The following is a 26901-nucleotide window of genomic DNA, read 5'->3' on the forward strand; positions in this document are numbered from 1 at the left end:
CTAAGTTAGTGCCCTAAGTGGTACTTAAATTTATACACATTAAGTTCTTCTAAGTACTGAAAGTTCAGCTAAAACATTAAAAAAAAAAAAAAGAACAGGGGTTTTTTTTGTATAACAGATTTCTCCCCCAATGTGTTTATTGAACATCATTTCACATTTATAATTATACAGTGATAACAGTGTTATTTTTTGTTTATTTTGGAAGAGTATTTTTGTTGTTGCTTTTTTCTAAAGCTGTCTAGAAGCATATTAACGTGTAGTAACCAAAAGTTCCATGGGAACAGGTACTATAAGTATACTTTATTTTCAGATCATATATAAGTAAACAATCCAATCAGATTGCATTTTATCATAAGCAAGAACCTGCCTTGTGAGGAGAAGCAATGAGTATTGCAAGAACTTAGGAGACATAAAGAATAGAGTCCTGAGAAATCTGTGCTTTTTCCATGCTCCAGCCGTCTTACTCCTGACCAAACCATTTCCTTTCTCTCTCCCATAGGCCCTTTATGGCACAACATCAGAAACAGCGACTTGGAGACGCTGTGCGAACTACGTCAATGGGAACATGGAAAATGCTGTGGGAAGGCTTTATGTAAATGCAGCATTTGCTGGAGAGAGTAAACATGTGGTAATGCTTTCAGCCCAGCACATTATCAGTTATTTGTTTGCATTGATGGGCAGTTACACCTGTCCATAATTTGGCCAACACTTTATGAATTGCCAGGGAACTTCTGAATCATAATGTGCCATTATTTCACAGTAAATCTCATTCTTCCTCTCCCAAGGGTCTGGTTCTGTTTCTGACCCTAATGTTGTTTAGTCCACAACCAGCTGTCCTTTCTCCAGGAGCAGTAGATTGTGAAAATAGTCACATAATCTAGTGGCATAGTCATTTATAAACTCTCCTGTTAGCAAAATTAAATGGGAATTAGTGTTTTCCTTTTTATTGTTGTTCAGTTACAGTTGTCCCCATTTTTGCCCCTATTGAGTTAGAGTTTTCTTAAAAACCTAAAAGGTAAACCCACATTTCCTGGAAGTGTAAGAAATGCACTCCATTTTTCATCGCTATTGAAATGAAAACAAAGGAACTTGAAGGGATGGTGAATCTATTGAAATGCTACTTCATGTTTTACTAGAACTGCACATGGTAATGACAGCTAATATTTTATGTTCTGCTTTTATGATAATGCAAATCATTACCTTCTAAACATGATTTTTATTAATGTATGTATTAAGACCTATTTAATCATAAGTATTGATAATAGCAATGTTGCTTTAAAAACATAATTATCAACATATATCCATTTGTTCAGGTCATAGTTTGTCTATATATTTACATTTATTAATATATTATTGACTCATATGAAGACAGATTATAGCTCTATTTTTTTAAATTTGTGCTACAAAAAATAGACAAATGGCCTAAATTTGCCTTCCACTCTTTTGGTTTGAGGTTGAGGATTTGATTGCACAGATCCGGGAAGTTTTCATTCAGACATTAGATGACCTCACCTGGATGGATGCTGAGACCAAAAAAAAAGCTGAAGAAAAGGTAAAAAGCATGACAGAGCTAACCAGCAAAGAAAAAAATTCCTTTATAATGTCAACTTTAAGAAAATTCAGGAAATACATAATCAAGAATTAGATAAAATTTTTAATAAAAATCTGATCAAAGGCAGTGATAAAAAAAAAAGAATTGCACAAAATAAAAGCAGGTTCTGTCAGGATATAATGTCACCAAGAACGGTTTTCATGGATACAGATTTTTTTCTATGATTTTTATTTTTTATTATTTCTTTGCAACCAGCTCCTACTCTCCATGTTCAGCTCAAAACTTTGAAGGACCTCCAACTTTCTTTTTCTTTAAAAAGAAAGTCTTCAGAAAACAAGAGGAAAGTCTTATGGGAACAAGTGAAGAATGAAATAATACTATCTCTAGTTAGATCTTTAGTTAGAAAGAAGTAAAGGCCTCTAACAATGTCAAAAAATATGAGCTTAATTTTTAATGCAAATTTCTAGCTAAATTTTTAAAAATATACCCCATCTAGCTTTTTATAGGATGTAGGGATAAAAAAAAATACTATATTTTTATTCAAGCAAATGTAAGGTGGTGCAATATTTGAGTTGTATAAGGTGATCTGGAGTCCCTTTTGTTGGGAGTTGTAATATCTTGCAGAAGGAGAAAGGTGAAATTTCTAAGGAAATTTTAGGTTTAAATTTCCTACGATCATTTGTCTTGATAACAGTGTAAAACTAGAAGGAGCAGCATGTCCAGTGAAAACTGTATGTGCTCCATGAGCCATATTCACATGCAACCTGGTTATTTCTCCTAGTTAAGGTGACAGGAAGAACAGACCACTTTGAGCTGGTAACAGGAGTTCAGAAACCTATTATAATAAGAAAATCAAAGCTGTAGTCTAGTTCTCTTTCCGGAATAAATCACAGGGAAGGACTATCATTTTCAGCTTCAGAGCCCTGGCTGCATTAGGTCTAGAATTTAAGCCCCCCTATATTTTCATCATCCTGACAAAGTCCTCAGAAATTTAGTCTGCATTTGCCTTATTCATGGTCTAGCTATCCGTGACATGGTTTCTGTCTGGTGGAGCCAGCTGCATTGTTCTACATCATCATTTCCCAAGGTGGTATCACCAAACGTGGGACCTGGCAAATTGTTCCACAAAAGAGTTCCGTGGTCAAAGATTCTCGGAAACACTTCCTGCAGGAAGGCTTCCCTGATCCCATCCTAGTCTAGGTTATGTGCTCCTAGGGTGTGATTCTATGACACCATACATCACACTTGACAGTGAATTCTCATTTTATTGCCTGTCATTGATCTTTACACTAACCTCTCTGGGGGGAGGAATTTTTGCCTGGCATTGAAGCCTCAACCCCATACAAAGTACCTGGCTCATCCTAGACCCTGCAACATGTATTGAATGAATAAATGGACAAATTAATTCCTCTTCTTGGACACTTAGAATAACCTAATTTTGACTCCAAGAAGTCCTGCTTAATGTTATCATCACAGTATTTACCCAAAGTATTTGACAATAGATCCTTTTTATGTAGTAACTTTGATTTCAGTCAAGTTTGTGTCTCTCAGAACACTCATAGGGGAAATGCCTTCTAGAAAATGAAGTGCTAACGACAAGGGGCTGATTTGTCTTGGGAGCTGATGGTGTGGAAACCTGTAAGAAAATGGGGCGGGCCTAACTGAGTTAGTGACGCACATCCTGTCCCGGCCGCAGTGGAAGTCCTGGGCCAGTGAAACAGATCTGTAACAAAACCCCATCTGTCGGATGGCCTAACTCCCCAGAACAAAATTTAATTAGTTATTTAAGAGCAATGTGAAATGATAGAATTGAAAGTCAGGTATCTTTGAGAAAATTTAAAAAATAGAAAGAGCAGTTAGTAAACAAGTGGTAATCATAAAAAATAAGTGAGCAATTTAAAAATAATAAACACAAAACCATAAATGGCAATTAGCAAGTGGCAACTATGAACTGGCATAAAAAGGAAATCTCTTGCTTTTCACTTGTGTAATTAACATCATTCATTTAACTTTGAGAAGATAGTACACAACTTTGGAGACCAAAGGAGAACATAAAAACTCCATGAATCAATATTCAGAAAGAATATTATTAGCACAGAATGGATATAAGCCCATATCCATTTTCTCAGCCAAATCAGTAAAGTGGAAAGATAATTATAAGCTGCTAGAATGGAAGCTCTAAATATTAACCCTCCTGTAAATTGAAGAAAAAGCCCTTCAGAGAAAAAGTTCATGAAGGTACAATACCTGTGGCATATTGAATTGTCAGATTTCACCTTGGTTTTCTTGGGAGAGCTGTAGCCTATGAGGATGGGGCATTAGAAGCTAAATTTCAGACCAAATTTTTGTTTGTTTTGAGCCCCAGGAAGAAGCCACTTGGAAGATCTCTTTGTGTTGTCAGATACTCCTTTTTGTAAACAGTGTGAGATCAAGTTGTTCAGCTGATATTCATGAGCGAATTACAATGTTTGCATTTGAAAGTTATGCAATCTTCCTCACCTTCCATGCTATCATTTTCATAGGCCTTAGCCATTAAAGAAAGAATCGGCTATCCTGATGACATCATCTCAGATGATAACAAACTGAATAAAGAGTACCAGGAGGTAAGTCTCTATAAAAACTCTGGGCTAACGTCACCTGGGGCTGGGGGCGGTGTCATTTCTAGCTTTGGAGTGGCAGCAATTATGTGAAGTAGCCAAAAACCATAGGTTTTAAATATTATATAAAGCCTTTAACACTGAAGACAGATATATGTTTGTTTTAGTTTTAGCCTTTTGTTTCATGGGCCTGGTTTGTATCTGTTTTTTGGTTTCCATATATTCCACTTTAAGAAGTAAGAAAAATCTGGGGTCCTTCAAGAGCATCAAGGGCAGACATCAAAGTGCTGAACCACAGGCAGAGCTCAGACTCCTGTCTCATCCTCTACAGGCCTGAAAAGTCAGATCTTCAGGTTTCTGTCCACTTTCTAATTTTTCCTCCACTGGATAAGCTAGGTCATGCATTCTCTATTTAAAAAGAAAACAAAAAATGATAGTACTTGAGAACCAGAGGCTACTGTATTCTCCTTTGGCAATGTAACAATGGTAAGAGAAGAGAGATGATTGAAGTCCCTGCAGAACTGATTTCAGACTCAGCTGAGGATCTTGTTGCTAACCTTGTGGTCACCACAGCTCCTTGAAACTCGGGTGACAACAAGGTAATTCCTGTGCAAATCAGAGATGACGATGATTCCTAATCCACTGACTACTAGCCTCACAAGGGGGCTTGCAAGCCACAGTGCCCTCTCCTCCTTTTCTATTTGCAGAAAGGCTTGGCTCTTTCTTTTAAATGAGATGGCTGCAGCATGTGAGTACTGACGGGCCCTCATAGCAGGAGCCCAGTGACTAAGACCATAGACTCAGAGGTGAGCTGTGTGGGTTCAAATCCCGGCTCCACCATTCAGTAACTTGCTGAGCATAGAATCGAAGTCAAACTCACTGGTTCAAATACCCGCTCTTACACTCAGTAACTTGGGCAAGTGTGCTTGTCTGTGTCTCAGTTTCCACAACTTTTAGATGGTGGATAGCAGCCTATTTTTATAAGATTATTAAGAGGATTAAAAGAGTGTTACCTATATTTAAAATTCTTAGAATATTGCCTGGCATATAGTAGGCACTACTAAGAATATGCTAGTATCCTATCTGGTATGTAAAGATTAATATCAATATAGTAACGCTTGCCGGACACATGGTTTTATCTGATTAATTACAAAAGAATAGACTGAAGTGGTCCTTTGGCTAGAGCAGCAGTGACCTGTCATAGAGAACTAGTCTAATTAGAACTAAATCCTTCTTTGGTAAGCTTGAATGCTCTCTGTTAACTTTATTAACAGAATTTGAAAAAAAATCCTCTATTTTTTTAGCAAAAGTTTTGAAGGTACTGGTATTAATGTTTTCCCCCTAAATCTTTTATATAATATAGTTGAACTACAAGGAAGATGAATACTTTGAGAACATAATTCAAAATTTGAAGTTAATCCAAAATAAACAACTGAAGAAACTTCGAGAAAAGGTGGACAAGGATGAGTATGTATATTCCAGTCTCTCATATGTTTATTCAGGAAAGGGTCGTTTCCCCTCCTTTTGGTTGGATTAAGAGAAAGAACCTGACTTAGAATATTGATAATAAGTATAATTGTCCTCCTTCTATAAAGTATGAATACTTTTAAGATCATCCAAGAATATTATACTAAAGATGGGTCAGGGATTTAGCCAAATTTAAATTTTTTATTAAGGTGTGCTCCCAGGCAACCCAATTTCTTTGGTTTCTTTTCATTTTATTGCCTCTCCCTCTGCATTTTTCGTGGACCTGATTCTCCAGAACACTTGATCTAAGTAACCCATAGCTTCTTCAAGCCTTCTCTGAGGCTTTACTTCTATACTCAGAATTTTCTTCTAGCTACAGCCCCTTTTATTTCATTGGTAGGTCTGTATGCATTATTTTGGTTTCCATATATTCTACTTTAAGAAGTAAGAAAAATCTGGGGTCCTTCAAGAGCATCAAGGGCAGACATCAAAGTGCAGAACCACAGGCAGAGCTCAGACTCCTGTCTCATCCTCTACAGGCCTGAAAAGTCAAGTCTTCAGGTGTCTGTGCACTTTCTCATGTTTCCTCTATTGGGTAAGCTAGGTCATGCATCCTCTATTTAAAACACAAAACAATCTAATATTTGAGAACCAGAGACTGTTGTATTCTCCTTTGGTAATGTAACAAGGGTAAGAGAAAAGAGATGATTAAAGTCCCCGTAGTACTGATTTCAGACTTAGCTGGGGGTCTGGTTGCTAACCTTTCCATCAGTGAGTCATCGGCATTACACAAGTCCACCCCTCCCCGGAATGCGAGGTGTAAACACTTCTCTCACCCTAGTGGTGGCCAAACATAAGATACCAGCATCACTCCCATTCATAGCCTTCACATGCTCTTTATCTCTGTTTATTAGTGGCATTAGTAGTTCCTGTTAACTATTGGTTTAGTGTTTATTTATCGAGTAAATGGATGTTTCTAACATATTTATCAACCTATGTGTTTGTGCACTTCAATCCCTAGAATTGCTTGTGTTGACATCTCACTATGTTCTTAGCTGCTGGGAATAAGGGCTATTCCTTTGCCCATTTAGCACAGGGCTGAATACATAGGAGATTTTCAGTTAAAACAATTATTGAATGATGAGCAAGTTAAAAATAAATAGACTAACTTGATTTGTATGTAAGTCATACAACAGCAAAACAGTGAGGTGCATGGTTCATGTATGCATTCATTTATTCATTCGTGTATTTATTTATTAAACCAATATTTTGGAATACTAAGTCTCGGTGTTATTGGGTTCTGGGAGAATCAAAGATGAACTTTGACTATATTACGTTATAGTACAAAAGCACAAAGTGGAGTTGAGGAGGGAAAATTCCCCCCTTTACCCCTTGGAGTTCTTATGGCTGGACTAATAATAAAATTGAACTGAGATCTGATTAACAGAAGAAAAAGCAATTTAATACTTTTTACTACAGGAGATCAGAAATGACAGTCTGAGAAATGATGACCCAGCCAGCTTTTTACGCCTTCTAGACAAAGAAATGGTATATTTGTGAAGAATTGACAGGATAAAGAAACTTCAGTTTGTGTACTCATTAATGGAAAATCTAGACACAGTTTGGACTTGGCCAGTAAATTAGTAAAGAAATAACAAGTTTTGTTGATACAGCTTTCTGGCCCTGAATTCCTTAACTCTGAGGATAAGGGTGTCTCTCTCACCTCCCTGGAGGAAGAAGGGCACCTGTCACAGGGGAGATTTATTTCCTGCATTCAAGGAGAGAAGGGAGGGTCAGTGCGCCCTTCTTGCATTGGCTGCCTGTCAAATAACTTTAATTCAAAGTAATAGATATGCCATCGTGGGATATTTTTAGGGTGGCCTGGTCTGGGCCCCGGCAGTAGGAAAGACATGATGTAATAAGCTGGTCCACCAGGAGGGAGATGTTGTGTCAGGAAAGGCACAGAGAGCAGTGGGGCTGCTTGATGACTAGAGCGTCCTCTCCTTGGTACACCAATACATTTCAGTCCTTCCCCAACGTTCTGACCCACTCAGTTATCCTGAAAGGGAGCCTGATTTCCTATGCTGACCTCTGCGTTTATACTGGAGCAAATGTTGTGTTGTCTGGGGCCAAAAACGGGGCTGCAGATGCCAGAGAGCATTTAGTGTCCCAGCTGACAGAGAAGGAAGGAAAATGGTCACATAGGGTTGGTGTTGTAATAGATTAATAAACATTTTCTCTAGAAGCCCACACAAAGTCATCAGAAAGAGTACTCTGTGGGTTAAATTTATAATCTGAGAGATTTCTTACAAGTCCGAATATTTTTTATTTCTTTAAAATACATATATTTACATTTAATCATTGTGAACACTGTAAATTATCTACTGACAAATAGTGTCAAATATTCTTTAGGAGAACAGTTAATATAACCTGCATCCATGTGACACAAGAAGATTTACTTATTTATTTATTTATGTTTTAAAGGGAAAGGCTGTTTTAATTCTTTTCCTTTTTATGGGATTTATTGGGGTGACACTGGTTAACAAAATTCTACAGGTTTCACATGCACAGTTCCACAACACGTCATTTGCACACTGTGTTGTGTATTCACCAGCCCAAGTCAAGTCTCCATGCATCACCTTATCCCCCCTACCCTCCCCCACCATCCAATAGCCCCCTCCCTCTGGGAATCACCACACTGTATCCATGTTCACGAGTTTTCTCGCTCTTTTCTCTTTTTTCCTTTTTGCTCAATCCCTCCAGCCACCCTCTTCCCCAGACAGCTGGCAGCCTGCTCTCCATCTATGAGTCTGTCTCCATTTTCCTTGTTAGTTCTGTTTGTTCATTAGATTCCATATATGAGCGAAATCATATGGTACTTGTCTTTCCCTAATTTTAAAAATAGTTGTTGAAACATTGCTCGATGTTTTCTTTTGATGTTGATGTAGTCTCTGCGCCGAAATCATTTTGTGATGTAGTTTGCTCTTTTCACGCCCTGTCATCACATGCATTGCATTTATCTGAGTCCTCTTCTCTTTACAATAGAGGATCAAAAACCAAACTTGTATATAATATTGTAATGAATGTTTGTTCAGAAGCAGGATAGCTCAGTAGTACTCTTTGAATATTTCCCATGAGCTTCTGAGAGTCAATCACAAGGGAAATATGGCTTCCAAGGGCTTCTCTGCCATGCCAGGCTGGTCCTTCCTTTTCCTTCCTATCTAATGCCTGTACGCTGAACACAAGGTTTCAAAACTCTGACTGCACAGTGGAGTCATCTGGGGAGCATTAGAAATGGTACTGATTACCCAACTCCACCACCCTAGATTTTGATGTACTTGCCTGTGGGCAGGGACCCAGGTACAGCAAGTTCCTGAATAATGTTGTTTTGTTCAACGTTATTTTCTTTTAATGTTGATGAGATGCTTAAGTAGGAACTTTTAACTCTTGTTTATATTAACAACAAGCCTATGGTGAAATTTGCTTCATTACGCATCATTTCGCCACAATTCTAAGAGCTAAAGGATATCGTTCAATGAGGACTACTGTACTGGTATTCTTTTTAAGTACAGCATGTGACTGTACAAAACAACACAAGATAAAAATCAACCACAAAGGAAATGATGCAATCGAGAGACATAGTAAACATGAAATATAGGAGGTTGTTGTGGGTGTGATAGAGCATACTGTTGCAGCGAGCCTTTTCTGCTTGTGAAGCAGAAAGAATATACTCTAAAATGACCATCAAAAGTAGAGTAAAGACATAAATCAGTAACATAATCCATTATTATTATTATCAAGTATTATGTACTCTACATAATTGTACGTGCTACATTTTTATACTGCTGGCAACATAGAAGGTTTTTTTGGACCAGCATCACCACAAACACATGAGTAACGCGTTCTGCTGTGGCATTGCCGGGCTGAGATGTCACTAGGCAACAGGCTGAGGTGTCACTAGGCAATAGGCTGAGGTGTCACTAGGCAATAGGAACTTTTCAGCTCTATGGTAATCTTATGGGACCATCATATATGGTGGCATTGACCGAAATGTTATGCATGGCATGACTGTACAGAAAATGGTTTACTTTCTGTAGCATGATTATTTTCTTATAGTCCATAAAGAAAACGTAAACCTGTAGAAAGGAAAAGATGTACCAGAACAAAACAAAATTAATTTTTTCTCTTGTTTTTAAACTTGATGCTGTTTTGTTCGTTTCTTGGGACAAAACTTTCTATAATATAATTGGAACGTGTAGTGCCAGGGTTTATGAGTCATGGCTGTTGTGCCGTGGAGTTACTTTTTATAACCTAAAGAGACGTCTTTCATTGCTGAATCTTTCTCGCTGTTGTCCATCCACATAAAAACACTGAGTGGCTGCAGAGTGTGCAGCATACTGGGCTAGTTATCGGTGTAGAGGGCAAAGCCATGAACGGGATGTGGCCCTTGCCTGCGGAACTCACAGTCCAGTGAAAACAGGCAGGTGAGTAACAACTGATTCTGATGAAAGGCGGGATTGGTTGGTGGCAGCCCTTTTTTTAAGGCCACAATTAAATCTTTACTTATTAATAAAACATTCCCTGGAAATATGTCAGCATTTCAATTAATAGTGAAGTGAACAGAGGCTTCACTAAAAACAAAACAAAACAAAATGCTTGGCTTCTTTCTGCCTTCCCCTTCATAGCATCGAGCCTGCTGTTTTTCTGATTGGATGGTGGGGAGCCCCTGAACTAAGTGGCACCCCTGAGGCGGACAGCCCAACATCGGTGGCTCTAGGTGGTTCTTCCTGAAAGGCCAACTCCACCAGCAATGGCGGGGAGGTGGGCACCCTGTGAAGTGACATCGTTTTGCTACTGCTTTGAGTCAGTACCACCCTTTTGTGTCCCAGTTCCGCCTGTTACTACTCGTGACCTTTTAAAAGCCATGCAGTGGCCTTATTTATAAAATGCACAGATTGATTTAGACTGTGTGGCATCTCTAAGGTCCTTTGTAGCATTAAAATTCTATGGCCCTGACTGTGAAGCTTTGACAGGAGCCGGGATGTTTTCCTCCTTGGCTTCTCCACGTTAAGTGAGCCAAGAAGGAAAGAACATACTCTGGAGAGGTAGGGAAGTGCCCCACCTCTTTCTAAAATACTCCTTCTGATTTTCCCCCTCACAGATGTTTCTAGAATCGCTTTTCTTTCTAAGTAAGTCCTGTGCCAGTGAACTTGATTATCAAAAACATACATAGTCGTGTGGGACTTACATGGCAAATGAGAGGGCACAGAGGTGGGCACTAGAAGGACCTGTCCAGGGTGGGCGTGCAGAGTGCTGGAGACTTGGGGTGCAGGTGACTCTCCATGAGCATAGACGTATGGGGAAGATTGGTGGAAAAGTTATTTGGCTCATCAAGTACTACTCGGCGAGAAAGATGCAATAGCGTGTAGACTACACTTGGACAAACCACTGACTCCACAAGGCAGCATCTGCCGTGCTGTGCGCGCGCTCTGCCTATGTGTCATAGCGAGAAAGTGCAATCTTTCGTACTTCTTTAAACCAACCAACTTTGCAATCTTCTCCTGTGTTTTGGAGTCATAAACAAAACACATTTTATCAGCACAAATATTTCTGTTTTTTAATTAGCACCCAAAGAGGGTTTTGTTTTGTTTTGTTTTCTGTTAGGGAAGGAGAAGTAGGGAGGGAAGATAAATAATTTATAGGGTGAAATGTTAAACGGGGAGACCTTTGCGAAAGACTCCTGGAACTTGCATCGCAGTGTGCCTCCTGATAGGGAGCCATCTGGATGGCCCCCGGCTGCCTTCCAGCTGCGTGCAGAAATCACTGTCTCTCTGAGGCCCGGGCCCTCCACCCTCCCCACCCCCGCCCTCCTCGGGTCCCCCTTACTTAACACTTAAATGGGTTAAGAAGATACAGCTTATGGAGGTGTTCTTAAAATAATTTTTAAAAAGAACAAAACCTAAAACATTCCTGCCTTCCTAGAGTCCCAATCTAATGAGCTGGACAGACAATAGACTTAAAATGTTCTGTCATTGCTAAGTGTTACACGAGATGGAAATGGTTCCCATTCTTTTCTAAAAGATTCCAGGATTATTCTAAATCGGGAGAAAAAGTCACCGAAAGGAAATTCTGAGAGAAATGATCCACCCACCCCTAAGTCCCGAATTGAGACTTTCTCCGTATTTGGCACATGGGGGGGCACACGTGTGCCTGTACACACACATAAAGCCATTGAAGACTAAAAAGAGCGTGCTTGTTGCCCAACTCAGACCCACACACAACCAACGGCCGACTTCCAGGAGGAAAATCAGAGAAGTGATTTCCATTGCCTTTTGTTGAAGGAGAAGTGGATGCTCTCCGTTTAATGTCAGAATAGGGGCTCTCAGCCCTCAGACAGTGAGATGACTCACGGAGCACTTCAGTTATGTTAACAACTCTTATGTGACAATGACCCGTTTAATGAGGCTCTTTGGTCCTCCCATGCTTTTGCCATTGGAGGAAGAACGGCACCTTACAGAACAGTGGGAAGACTTGGCGCTGTGGAGCCCGGACCTGTGGCAGTGGGCGTGGGGGGGGGGGGTTAGGGGGGGGTGGCGTAGGCGGCCCTGAGTTAAGGTTTCTGCTCTGACACTTACTCTCTGTGTGGATTTCAAGGACCTACATAATACCACTGCGCCTCGATGATTCCTTGATGAACTAGGATAACAACATCGACTTTTGCCCGTGGGATTGCTGTGTTGTGTGATGTGCCCGCTGCATAACGTAGATGCTCATTAAACAGTGGCTGTCTTTGTCATTGTCTGCTTGTGGTAGGGCTTCAGGGTGGTGTGGAGGCCAGCCTTCTAAAGCCTATTTATTAGGCTCAGAGGGAGCCCTGTGGAGCTAAGGGGTTCAGAACGAGCCTCCCCAGAATGAAATATCACAGCACTCCCGTCAGGATGGGCCACTTTGATGCGGATTATCTTGAGCTGAAGACAAGGCCCAAAATACTCAGAGAAAGCTTTTTACCTCCCCCTTAAGTGCATAAAAAAAAAAAAACCTTCGATGAAGGCTACTACTAGAGATAACTAGAGTGTGGACTGGCTGTGGGGAACTCAGCAGGGACTGTTTAAATTTCTCTGGGTCCCCTTGTCTCCAGGTGGCATGGAAAGCATTTGTTTACCAGACATTTGCTCTTCCCATCTTCCTGTGAACTGACTGCCTTCCCTTCGGAGCCCTCCTGCTCAGCTTGGGGTGCCCTGTGAGTCTCGGTTGCCTGACTGGCTTTGGTCTTCTCATGCTTAGGTCAGGCTCCTGTACATATGTGATTAAATTTACTTTTGTTTTCGTGTTAATTTGCTTTATGTTAATTATTAGATTAGCTGAAAGTACCTGGAAAGGTAGAAGAACAAAATCTTCCTCCCCCCCCCCCCCCCCCCCCCCCCCGCTACAGAAGCAATTTAAAAATGAGCACTTCCACTTTTAGAGAGGTTGGCAAGAAAATGGCATTCATCATTGTAATGAAATTTTGATCAACAGCTTAGAGAAGGGATTTGACTGGAGGGTGATAGGGTCCTCTTTCTCCTTAGTCTACATGCTTTTTCCCAGTTGTATTTAGTTTATAAGTATCAGAAAAAAGAGTTTGATAACCATACTGTGCCTCAGTTTCTACGCCTGAACATTGAATGTTTCATTGCTCTTAGATGGATGGTTTGAAAGATAAATGGAGGTACATAGAAAGCTTGGAAGTCTGAAAGAGCTAATATTAATAGATGTAAAGAATTACAGTGGTTACAGTGATTACAAAATGAGAATTCTCCTTTCAGCAGCACTTGAGAAGGACAGAGAAAACCACTGTATGGCATTGATGATTTCAAAAAAGTTCCTTTACGACCATGAGATGCTGAGAAATTGAACACTTTTTGTTCAGTTAACAGTTCTGTGGTTTTACGTTTTAAAGTTACACATGAGTGGTTGAAGAAGTTTTATTCCAAGTGTTTTTGCAGCCCAGTGGGGTTTATTATGTCCGAAGAGCTATAGAATCATGCCGTCGACGTCTGCTTTTCTTCCCTGCTATAAAAACGATGTTTGTGTGCTTTCAGTGTATCACCACTTAGGCTCTTCAGGGTAATGAGGGCTCGAAGAGAAACACCTGGTCCCCCTCTCAAGCGTGTTGCAGTTATATTTCCCATCCACATTGTTAGCTCAGCTTTAAGGTGCGTGCTGCCTATAGCAGCCCTTTGTTCCACCGCTGAAAGCCCCAAAGGACAAGTTTACCTGGCAAAATTGTGTCTCAGAAATTAAAAATAAGGTTTTCTTCCTTCTTGCTTTCCCACTCTTTGCCTTGTCCGTACCACACACATTTTTACTCTTACATAAAGACCACAGGAGGCAGGAAGAAAAATAAAAGAACAGGGTGGGACTCGACTCACGTCTCAGGTTTGACACCTGCTCAAGAGGCTGCCAGTTGTGACCTTCACACTCTAGCGTTATCCTTAGGTAGCCTGCACTACCCATTAGCATAGGGGAAGAATCACCACCTTTTGGTTTTCTCTTCTGCTATGCATTGTCTCTTTACTGTACCTTCTCTTCAGGGTCGATTGGTCTGTGTCACATAAATGGAAGCTTCTCCTGAAACTTTGAGGCTACATCCAAATCAAAAGAAGATATCGTTTTGTTACATCACCATTTAATTTGAAAAATATTGTCTTTGCACTGTTTTTATTTTTTCATTGTTTGAAATCTTATTTTTTAATTACAGTTTACATTCCATAATATTTTGTATCAGTTTCAGGTGTACAATGTAGTGGTTAGACAATCATGTACTTCATAGAGTGTCCCCCCTGATTTTTCCAGGACCCACCTGGCACCGTGTATGTGTACAGTTACTACAACACTATTGATACATTCCCTGTGCTGCACGTCACATCCCCGTGACCACTTTGTAACTGCCAATTTGTACCTTGCAATCCCTTCACTGTTACTGACCACTGTGTGTTCTTGACCACAAATTTGTGACATTAAGCCTCTAGGTGTTATCTTCACTTTATTTACAATGTAACGATCGAATCACAGTACTTCTCATTCCGATCATTCCCAGGGACAGTTTGTCTCGGGGAAAGGAATCTGGGTAAATTCCGCAGGGGTGATCTGAGGGCACGTGGTGAGATACCTTGGGGAAGAAAAGGTAAGCACTGAACACTAGTCCTCTCTGGCCCTAACCACCATAATTCTGATTTTCTGGAAGTATTCGGTGGCCATGCATAGCTATCTATTGAAGGGACAATTCACAGTGGACGTTTTAATATGTAAAACCCTCCCTGCTGCAAAGCTGCAAATATTAATCAAAATGCAGCCTTAAGCCCTTTGAAGTAATGTAACAGAAGAGCAGAAAAGCACCAGAACGAAAGGTATGACATTTATTTTTACAAAAGCAATAAACACGAGATGGGTAATATTCATTCATCTATGTCCTACTTTTGAGATCTGTTGCTGTCTAAAACATTAGTTTCAGATGTCTAGTTCCTTACCTCTGTAATGTACCTATTTTGTTTTAAATGTTTGGGTGGGCACCTTTCCTATTTCAATATTAGCTTTGTGCCTGAATCCACACCCAACACTTTGCATATTATTTGTGATTACCCATAAAAGCCCATGCAGACTATACTATCGCTGCATTAGAAGTTCGTAACCGAGAAACTGAAACTTAGAACGACTGAGACCTGGAAACATGTTGAATTAACTTTTATAACAATCGAAATAATTATAAGCTGTTTCTGCATAAAATCTCCTGCCATGTTTTTGGTCACGTAAACAAAATCGGCTTGTGTTCTGTCGTTTCTGATCTCTCCATTTCAGGCTAGCACTCCTGGGTTTACAAATACGTAGCGTTGTCGTGAGTCACCACAAATCATGTGGGAAGCAAGCAGAGTTTAATTAAAATAAATAAAATTACGTGCTTGTCGTCTTCAACCTTCAAGAAATTAAAATAGTGATGACTCAGCTGTAATTAAACTAGGGAGGACTGATGCATCAGTCACACCGTCCTGCTGGAAATGATTTTCCCCATTTGAAACAACCTCAAACTAAACAAGAAACACATTGGTCAACCGTCCTCCCTCCCACACCCTCTATCTTCAAACTCATCTTCTTCCTAAAGAAAAATTCACAGAAATGTTATCTGGATTTTGTTTAAAGTCCCACATCCTTTATATAAATGTCTTTGTCATGTTATTGGAGATAAAACCCATTCTTAATTAGAATTTATTAGACACATTATATACAGCTCTTCCTCAACTACTTTTAAGAGAGGAGTAGAACTCACATCTGACCTCCCACAATAGTTACTGTAGTTGTAGCTCATTGGTGATTTGGGCCGCTGACTTTGTACTGCTTACCTCACAAAGCAGGGTCTGGAAACAGTTCTGTCTTAACCTCATTGTACTAATTACCGTAAGCTCCTTCTGTGAGTAGGATAATGATGGCCACACTAATCGTTGCTCTGAAAGTGGAATAACCAGAGTGAAGTGGTCTTTAAGTGTATGCATGCATGCTGACATTTAAGAGATTAATCTGAAGTTAAAGTGTCTATTTTTCAATTAGTGTATAAGGGTGCATATTAGTCTATTATTAGACTAATATGTCAAACTAATATATACTAGTCTGTTAAGATGGGAATAATACTTCTGGTGCAGAAAAGTGCTTAATTATGCATGCAGTCTTTATAACATCTGAGTAGAAGGACAAGGGAACATTGGCAGGTATCCTTTTGCTTAATACTACCCTTGAATTACTGTCTTGGAGCTTCTTTTTCTATTTTGTAATTCAGTCTTAATAGTTATTCTCATTTCCTGAACTAAACGACAGTCCTCTGACTTCAGAAGTTGTGTTTGATAAAAGCTATAGGTTCTATACAGAGCCTAAGTCACGCTTGCACCTATAGACAAATCTATTTAAGAACCACCTGGTTTTCATTTTACAGTCATCAAACAAAAGTAAACCTTTGCTCTATCAGCTGGGATGTCTCTTTTTAAAAATATTTTTAAACAGCAGTAATCAGAAGTACATTACCTTTTTAATACACTGTCAACTGATCCAGAATTGTTGGCCGTACATAGTTACCTAGCGTCAGGAACACGAAATTAAACACCTTTCAGTATAATGATAATCCACTGCAATTTCTAAAGAGACACATTTCAATGGGTTTTGTACTATCAGATGCCTCCATAAAAATTCACGCCAATCAAATAACAGATTACTGACCTGGATATGTTCTGATTTTTCAAGAAGTGGAAATACTTTTAAATGCACTTCCTCACCTAGTGAGCTGATTTTAACTTTTTAATCATATTTCAAACAGAAAGGTAACATTCATCTAGGAATAGTAACAATGCTTCTATTGTGTTGAGTAGCTTGCATCAGGTAGCGCAGTATCATTAATAATGAGTTTTTATGTTTCCTGTAGGTGGATAAGCGGAGCAGCTGTAGTCAACGCATTTTATTCTTCCGGCAGAAATCAGATAGGTAAGGTCTGTTCCTAAATAATTCTTTATTATCCCTTTACTGTTTTCAGCCTGCAGTGAATTGCATGACCAATTTATGGTACTCCCCAGAAAAGCATAGCTGATGCTGAGTTACTGATTTATTGAATACACTCTTTGAAAGTGAATTTATTTCTGTGTCTCTTTTCACTATAATTGCAAATTTTAAACTAGTACAAATCACATTAAGTGGCTTTTTAAAACATTCTCATTTTTAGCTAAATGATTTATTTCTAAGTACTTTTTTAATTTCTAAATATTTTTTAAAGTCCCTTATATTGCTATAAAGTTATGTTGATTGTAAGACTTCCTAAGTATCAACAACTTAAAGTGGTTGAAGTTTCCAGGAACCAACTTTTCAGAGGTTTAATTTTCCTGACAATTCTGTATTTTGGCTTTGGTGGAAATGGTCCTGTTCAGTATCATCTTTATTTCTAGAAGATGACATGGGGCTCAGAAAGTTGAAAAGTCAATTATATTAGATTGAACCATAGGAAATTACATTTACTTAACCACTTTTGACCAAAAGAGAAAAAATCTCATGTGTTCACTAATAATAACACAGCAAAAATACACATAGAAAGTAATATATGAGTCAATGATATATATATAATAATTAAATGCCTTAATATAACATATTTTTCTCTTGGAAGACCTTGACATCTTTAACTTTCTCTTAAGTATCACATAAATAGGTTTGTTATTGGTGGAAAACCAGTTCTTGTGGTATCATGAGGAAAAGAATTTCCTGAGACCCACACGGGAGGACGGGGCTCTGTGGTATGGCTTACTGATGATACAAAATTAAGGGGGTTCCCCTCCTGACTTCCCAATGTCCCATCTCCATCTGTCACACCATGGAAGAAGCCCAGTCTTGTCTTCAGTAGGCTACTGCCCAGAGTTCTGCTCCACATTGAAGAACGGCCCAGTCCAGCACCCGACTAGCTTAGTGTGCGCTTCCAGCTGCAGTCCGTAGCTGTGCTGTGGTGTTCAGGCTCCTCCTGGGGCCTGTGGGGAGAGGCCAGATGTCCAGGGGCATGTGGCTGCTAGAACCCCATGGCCAGAGAGAGAACAGAGGAGTGCTCTCTGTGAGTGTGGGTCATCGGGAGAGAGAGAGAGAGGGAGGGAGAGAGAGAGAGGGAGAGTGTGTGTGTGTGTGTGTGTGTGTGTGTGTGTGTGTGTCTTTGTTCCCCTGGGAATATATTAGCTTAGATTTGGGATGGACCAGGTATCATTTGCAAAGAACCAATCAATTTTCCAAGCTGACCCCGGCTTTGCATGGGTTTACACCCTCTGGTTAGACTGCCAGGCCTCTTTGATCCAGCACCTCACCCTACGCCCCCAGCAGTCCAGTACTGGAGGGGGAAGGGAGGAGTGTTAATCCCCTTGGTGAAGCAATGCTGGGATCCCTGGGGTGTAACTTCCTGGCTCATCAAGCAGGCTTATTCTCCCCAGTTTACTAAACTCAGTGTCTGAATCCCTCTGTTCCCCTTTCTTAATAATTAATAGCTATATAAATGCCGATGGTAACAACTCCATATTCGCCTAAGGGTTTTTAGTATATACAAAGGCACCTAACTGATTCAATACTAGCAGAGGTATTCTAAACAGTACCGTCCTTTATTTCTAAGTATGGTCAAGAATCAAGAGGGGTGATAATTTCAGCATTATTCTAAACTACTCTCTTTGTATCCCAGAGTCTTCCCTAAGCATCATTTTTCTTGAATTTTGTTACTAATTAAATTAAAAATGATGAAAAATCCTGCAAGATTTTTACCATTTGTTCCAAAACAAACTTTAAAAGATATTGAAAATCTTATTTTATTTTAAAATTAGATTATACCTTTCCTTATTACTTTTAAACCTATGAAGAGTTAAAGAAGTTATCTATGCCCTGGCTGGTGTGGCTCAGTGGACTGAGCCTGTAGGCAGGCAAACCAAAGGTTGCTGGTTTGATTACCCTCCAGGGCACATGCCTGGTTGACAGCCAGGTCGTGCGAAAGGCAACTAATCCATGTTTCTCTCCCTCTCTTTCTTGGTCCCTTCCCCTCTTTCTAAAAGTAAAAAACAAATAAAATCTTTTTTAAAAAGATGTTAACTACATTTTCTTTTGTAGTTTTATGGTTTTTATTTTTTGAGTAAATCTGTAATCCAGCTGGAATTTATTTTGGTATGTGACATGAAAATGAATTATAATCAGAAAAGTAGATAATAAGTAAGGCAACTTCCCCAGGTTAAAATCAATTGGCGCAAAGTATTTTCTAGGCTAAAACATTTCCCAGCTAGTGAAATGGTTACCTGAACTCAGACCAGAGTCCATTTAATGATCAACTCAGGACCCTGCAGTCTGTCCCTGGAAATGTAGTCCTAGAAACCATTGAAACCTTTTCTTAGAAGTGCTGTTATCCCTAGAGAGAGAGTGTACTTTGAAGACCTCTCTTTGATATTCAGTAATTCTGTCAGTGTCACATCTAGTTCATTCTAGACTTGGACTTAAATGAGATAATTAACCTTTAATGGAATCCCAAGGCAAAGAAAGCAAGGCAACTTGGATTGGGGTTCTTCATCAGGGCAGACTAAGGGATAGAGCATCATTTTAACCCCTCTCAGGGAGAGCCCTGGATCCCATCAAACCTAGTGCTGACTTGTCCCAACAAGAAGAGCCAGGCACAGACAAAGGCTCCATAAGACCACCCTGTTTATCCCCTCAGCTGTCCTCTAGAGCAGGTCCACAGAGTTCAGGTCAAGGCAGAACCCTGTTTGGCTCTGAATCACCCTCTATTCCTGGAGCTAGCTCAAAAGTGGTCCACATCAGAGATCCCCTTATCAGAGGAGACCTGGGAATGTTCCCATTTTGTGTTTAATACCCTCAAACCAAATAAGCACACAGCAGAAAGAAAAGGAAGGTGCAAGTGGCCCAACGGTTCATGAGGTAGACCGTTACCCCGGAATTCTTAATCAAGAATTGGCTGTAACAAGCATTCATAATACACAAGAAAGGCCTTTTAAAGATTCTGAAGATAAATTCACCTGAAGGAAATATGAAATTTAAAAAATTGTTAACTTCTCTTCATATGCTTTGTCTGCTAATAATAGCAGTTCAGAGAAAGGGAAAGTGTCACGGGAGAGGAAAACTCCTTGACGTGTGACGTTTTCTCTTTGACAATTCATTTAAATCTTCAAAGTGGGGATTGTCTTAACTAAAAAGTTAAAGATTCTGATCTCCCTCTTACTTCTTGATAAAAGTGTGTATGTGTGTGTATGTGTACATACATAAACATATAACCTTTGCAACATTGTTTTAACACTGTCTTAATGGCATGCATATTGCGTGCATCACAGAATTAGAATTGGTATAAAATCTCATAAAGGACCCTCCCACCCTCACACAAACACCCTAAATAAAATTGCATAAAATTTCTCATGGGATTGGTTTTGTTATGTTGTGGTAAAAAAATAACTTGTTTTATTATCATATAGAGAGCTATATTAATAATTTCTACTTTTCAATTCAATTGCCACCTTTTGTCATAACTCACACAGGTAGGCTATATTCCAATTTTTATGCACTTCCACCACTTCACATCAATTAAACATTAGTCAACTTCTGGAACAGTTTCAAAGTACACCAAAGGTGTGTAATGCCCACACTGGTTCCCAAACCTTCCTTGCACACTTGCTCCATGAAGCTCTAGAAACCTTTCATGCCGTCAGGAGAGCTGCACGCGAATGTTTTGTCAAATGTTCCTCTCTGAGTTCCAGGCACTATTCAATAACCTTAAACCGTAAAATCTCATCCAAGGAATCAAGTTAGAAGGGAAGACACTACTGCCTTATTGTCCTTTTCCATTAACAATCAAAAACTTTTTCAATTTTAGGAGATCTATGGATTATTTATATTTAGTTAATCCACCTTGGGTGGTCTGTGGCTGTCTTGAGATAATAAAATATTCTAAAATTGTCTTATTTATTCCTAAGAGTCTTATTTTCAGACTTGAAAATTAAGAGTAAATATTTCCAAACATTTAATATAAAAAGAATTGTTTTATTTTTTCTACCAAAAATTGATTTTACCTAGTTGTGCTCTTGAGTTTTATAACAAAGATTCTAAAATCATACTTCTTATAACCTTAAAAATATAAACCAGAGAATGAGGGGGAGGGAGCAGAGAGAAACAGCCCTTGTTTCATGGACTAATGACTTATTTAATTAACTAACTTGTTGACATCCAGGAACATAAAAAATGCGCAACTAAGCAGTTGGTTATTTTGAAGAGTTATGAAGTCTACTAGTAACAGCAGTAAAGCTAATGGGGAAAATCCTCATCATAAAGATTTAGCTGACAGAGTGAAAGGAGACATCATAATTTGCAAAGTTGAACTTGAAGACTGGTATTTAAAATGAGCCATAAAAATCTTATCACTTGCCTGAAGAATGGCATATCAGGGTATAATTAAAGGAGCAAGATCTTTACAGTTAATGTTTAGTCTTGCTAGCACGTTTTACAAGAACATTTATATAATGGGTGGATTTTAATCAGAGTACATAGTGTGGGAGATAATGTTCACTTTAAGTTAATAAAGTACTGCACGTAATTTTTATAGTTTAAGCTAAAAATTAGTTCTTGTCACTGTTGCTAGCACAGGCAGCCACATGTGGGTATAACTTCCATCAAAATTCACCAAGGACAAAACTATTTATTGTTTTATTATTCCATCATTTCGAATCTTATAGCAATGTTGCAGGTTTTTTTTCAAAGTCTGAAGAGCACTTAAATTGCCCAGTGTATTTTTAAAGTCTTCTGTGTAAATAACGAATATTCATCCCTGAAACACATGCAAGGCTATGTCATATTCACCCTACCTGAAAGATGAAGAAACAACATTTGCTACTCGGTGTTAACTAGATATTAAAAATTTTAAGGTCAGGGACCTTCTCTTGTATTCCTGGTATCCCACAGAGCAATGATGGCCCAGGGCTTTGCCAGTAATAGATGTCATACTGATGATATTTTTTGTTACAGAACATACTGTTTCAGGTATTCAGTGGATACTAGAGTTTTGAAGCATGAAAGATAAAATCACTACATTATGTGCATTTTGAATGAAAGGGAGGGCCTGAGGGAAGCGTATGAGTAGGAGAGAACCACGGAACCAGGCCGGGCAGAAGATTCTGTGTTTAGTTAGAGAGCAAGGCTTTTTAGCAGGGAAGTGGTAGTGAGCTGCAGGATATCTGGCTACGGGATAGATTAGATTTAGGATACATTATACTGAATACAATAGGTGGTGAGACAGGAAGTGGGAAGGCCAATTAAGAAATTAATTCTGAGGCAAGGAGTGTGAGTGTGAATGAGGATGGTGTCGGTCAGACTGGTCAGAGGAGGAAAGAGATGGTCCTGGAAGGGAAGTGCGTGACCTGGTCTTTTCCTAAGCAGACTGTGTAAGACTTTGCTACAGAAAGGAGGCATCTGAGATAAGTGGAAAATGTTCACGTTGGGTGAATTGAGACCCTTTAAATGCTGTTAACAGAAATAATAAGGTCAAGAGAGTGATGGCTTAGAGGGGAAAATGAGGAATTTGATGTTTGACATGTGAAGTTTAAAGAGTCCATTAAGACATGGAAGTGTAGAAAGTTAGCAAGTTAATGTAGATATCAGGGTAAATATAAAAATTGTTATTTACTAAAGTCTTTAGGACACCATAGTAAATTTATTCATTCATTCATTTATCATTGGTTAGTTATTTATTCAACCCACTTTCTAAGCACCTAGAATGTTCCAGGCACTATGCTAGTTTTAGGTGCTGGAGATAAACTGAAAAAAAATGAATTCAAAAAGACAAACAAACATAGGTACAGACACACAAGTAGTAGAGGTGCAAGGGGTGGGACAGTAAAAAGAACAATTATATAAGGAAATAAACAGTCATAGGTTTCTTGATGAAAATAAAATATGATTATGCAACTGGGGATACCTTTGATTGAGTGGCTTTACTTAATAAACTATGGTAAATGGATAAAATGTTAGAGATAACATTAAAATTAATGCCTGTGTTATTAAGTAACTATTTCTCCTAAATATGTACAATGGGGAAAAGACCTTCTGCATGAGAATGATAATTTCTGCCTTCCTTTAAACTCCTTATAGAAAAAAACAGTCTTACTAGAGATTGTCAAGTGAACTGTGTTTATAAATTACAGATGAATGGTGTCGCTCCGGGGTAAACTCTTTGTTGTTGCCAATAATAAAAGGCCTGCATTTGTTTCTGTCACAAAAGATTTTTGTGTGTAAATAAGGGAAATGGATATACAGGAAAACAGCTTAGCAGGCAAAAAGCCAGCCCCAGGCCTGCTGTCCCAAAATAATGCCACAAGTAATCCTTAATCACCTTTTCTTGTAGTCTTCCCGGCTGGCATTCTGCAGCCCCCCTTCTTCAGCGCCAAGCAGTCTAAATCACTGAACTACGGGGGCATCGGCATGGTCATAGGACACGAAATTACCCATGGCTTCGATGACAACGGTAAAGTGCACTTGACATTGCTTTGACTAGGATATAGCCTAATAAGAGTTATTATAACTTATCAATACACAAATACATTATCCATCCATGTATCATTAGCCTAATAACCACAAGTTTAGTGTTTCTTTTAAATCGTTGCTTAAAGAGATCAGAACTTTCTAGTACTGAGGTAAGCAGTGTGCACTTCACTCTCTGATGAAATAAAGCAAACATTCACATTGAGAAAACACCAAGATAATATTTGGTCTTATTTCATGATTTGTTATGTCATAGTTCTGTAGCCTTTTACAGGGCAGGGTCCATGTCTGAAAATCAGATATAAAAAATGAAATAGTAAGATGCCCATAAGCCATAACAGTCTTAAATTGCTTGTGGTGTGTGACTTCTTCCTTTTTTCCCCCAAGTTTAAGGCCTTGCCAATAGTGGGCACTTAAAATCTATCAGTTTATATACTGAAAAACAGATTTTTGATTGGTAAAATAGAGTTCAAGCTTCGATGAAATTGAGAGGGAAAGAAATAAAGGCAGGAGATAGCAAAGAGCTGATAGTTGAAGCTGTGGCAAAGACGGGTTTCCCAGGGGAAGGAAAACAGGAAGAGAACAATAGAGAGGAAATAATTCAGCCTTCACTTGACCTTCAGAGATCCAGAGAAAGAAAGGGAAGCAGGAAGGGCACAACTTTGGAAAGGACTTACTCAGTGTCTGTTAACCCCATTAACTTAGAACTTTCAGTTGTATAGTCTTCACAGGTGGGTACTAATACTGCTTCCACTTTTTCAATGAAAAAGAAGTAGACACACAGAAAAGACACAAGTTACAAAGCTCGGGATTGATGGAACCAGAATGTGCGTTCAGGTAGTTTGTCTTCACGGCCCTTTTCATACTCACTACATCATAGATGACTATTAAAAAGATGGTAAAATTCAGTGTCAAAACATATGACATATATAAAGGCTACTATAGCTCAAAAAAGGAAAAGATCAATGTGTTGGGTTGGCCAAAAAGTCCATCATGTTTTTTCCGTATGATGGCTCTAGTAGTGCTTAGTTGTCTTTAACTTCATTTGAAACAATTTTATTAGATTTTATTGTGACAGCTGTCATATCAGCATGCATTTAAAAAATTGGTAAATTTTTGTGCAGCCATTTTAACATTGAAAGTGGGAGAAAACATACAACATTTTTGGTGTATTATGCTTTATTATTTCAAGAAAGGTAAAAACATAACGGAAACACGAAAGAGTTGTGCAGTGTATGGAGAAGGTGCTGTGACTAATCCAATGTGTCACAAGTGGTGTGTGAAGTTTCTTGGTACTATTAACATTTTGGCCAAATAATCTTTGCTGTGGGGCTGTCTTACACACTGGAAGATGTTTAGCAGCACCCCTGGTCTCTACCCACTAGAAGCCTATAGCAAGAGATAGCAGACATACTCAAAATACTTAAATCAATGATGTTATTGGTGAAAATGAAAAATGTGTATTTTATTTTACAGAAAAAAGTGTAATGAACTTTTTGGCGAACCCAATATTTAGCATCAGCAGGAGAGCTCCAGGAGGAAGGGGCACTTTTTCTTCATGCGTGAAGCAGAGGGAAATTGAGTCCCCAACATGCCATGCGGGTTTGAGATATGAAACGAATGCCAGAACAAAAAATATTGACCTTTTAAAATCCTAAAATGTCCAGTTAAACAGACTTGGTTCAGGCAAAAACCAACAGAAATGAGGCATTACTTCAGGCGTGTTTATCTGGTGGCCGCAGGTGAGATCGTAGGAGCCAAGTAGGTGAACTGTCTGAATGAGCACCAAGGCCCACCAGCGAGGAAAACCCTGGCAGTCCAGGTTCCAGCAGCTCTGCGTGAGAAAGGATAACAGTTCCTCTCGTTATCTGTTGAACTTCATGTTCTCTCACACCGTGGTATTTCAGTTCCTGCACTCTGAAATAAAATATCTTATTGTAATCCTTGATGTAATAATGAGTTCTCATCTTACTGGAATAAATGTATTACAGGCAGGAATTTTAACAAAGATGGAGATCTCGTTGACTGGTGGTCACAACAGTCCGCAAACAACTTTAAAGAGCAATCCCAGTGCATGGTGTACCAGTACGGAAACTTCTCCTGGGACCTGGCAGGCGGGCAGCACGTACGTCATCGGCATTCGCTTGAAAAGTTTCCGGTGTGTCCAATCCATAGTGAATTATTGAGGCTTTCTTAACCATCAGAATGCAGTTAAGGGTCTTTTTTTTTTTTTTAACAGCTCAATGGAATTAACACACTGGGAGAAAACATTGCTGATAACGGAGGTATTGGCCAGGCATACAGAGTGAGTGATAATGTTTTCTTCCCATTTTAGTGGTTGGAGTGTTGAAATTTATCATATGTCATCATTCATGTAAAGCCGTCTGCAAAACACACAAATAAACAGGTAAACAACAAAAGATGAAAATGGGAAAAACCAGGAGAAAGGGAATCGCACATACGCTAACCAACGGGGCAATACAGTTGTGACTGAGCTGAACGCAAGAAGCTGAGGAGAAGAGACACAAAACATTGTATCAGCAGAAATAAGTGGATATATGCAAGTCTACAGAGGAGGCAACCTTTTTCTAAGAAATTCTGAAATAAATTTATTATGAAAGAGGCCTCATAAAAAGAATTATATCAGAATCATCGATCCAAGTACTGAACAAAGCCTTCAGTTTCACAGCAGGTGAAGTAGTATCTGGGGACTATAATCGGTATAAACCACAAGTAAACTATTAAACTGCAGACCAGTTACAGTGATACATTGAAGGACTAGATGATCTGGTTTCAGCATGTGGCCCGTTAGTCACCCACACTGGTATAGCCGGAGGGGTTTACTGTGCAGCATTCCCTAGATTCTCACTTAGCCTGCCATTAATTTGTGCCTTCAACAAATGCTTGTTCAGGACTTAGCTCTGTGTTTGGCACCGTTCTCAGAGATGCCATGCGCACAGGAAAGTATGGGTTTTCACAGTGAGTGAACGAATACTGGTCTTGGAAGCAACAATGTGGAGTGCGGATAATGTTGAGGCTTCTTCCAACCCTGAAGTAGCCAGGTGTGGGACAATGAGCAGAGTCTACTTGAGAGGACACAGGGGACAAGGTGTCCCCATAACGAGATGAATTGAATATTCCACAGAGCGGATGAGGACGTAGGGTTATTTGTTCATCACAGAGATCTTTGGGTTAAAGGGGAGGGAGAGGTCCCATAGTTGGATCAGGAAA

General features: G+C 39.2%; 1 protein-coding gene across 4 annotated transcripts in view; it reads left to right on the top strand.

Annotated features, from left to right (window-relative positions):
• Positions 1-26901, top strand: part of MME (membrane metalloendopeptidase) — a 90310-nt gene that overhangs the window by 52042 nt on the left and 11367 nt on the right. For all 4 annotated transcript variants that reach the window (XM_024562908.4, XM_045197123.3, XM_045197118.2 and 1 more), the window contains exons 13-20: positions 500-628; positions 1454-1552; positions 4075-4155; positions 5513-5616; positions 17060-17118; positions 23534-23653; positions 25662-25795; positions 25910-25975. In XM_024562908.4, the coding sequence (XP_024418676.1) occupies positions 500-628; positions 1454-1552; positions 4075-4155; positions 5513-5616; positions 17060-17118; positions 23534-23653; positions 25662-25795; positions 25910-25975 (792 nt within the window). The remainder of the gene's footprint in view (positions 1-499; positions 629-1453; positions 1553-4074; positions 4156-5512; positions 5617-17059; positions 17119-23533; positions 23654-25661; positions 25796-25909; positions 25976-26901) is intronic.

The sequence above is a fragment of the Desmodus rotundus genome, chromosome 2 (assembly GCF_022682495.2).
Source record: "Desmodus rotundus isolate HL8 chromosome 2, HLdesRot8A.1, whole genome shotgun sequence".
Taxonomy (NCBI): domain Eukaryota; kingdom Metazoa; phylum Chordata; class Mammalia; order Chiroptera; family Phyllostomidae; genus Desmodus; species Desmodus rotundus.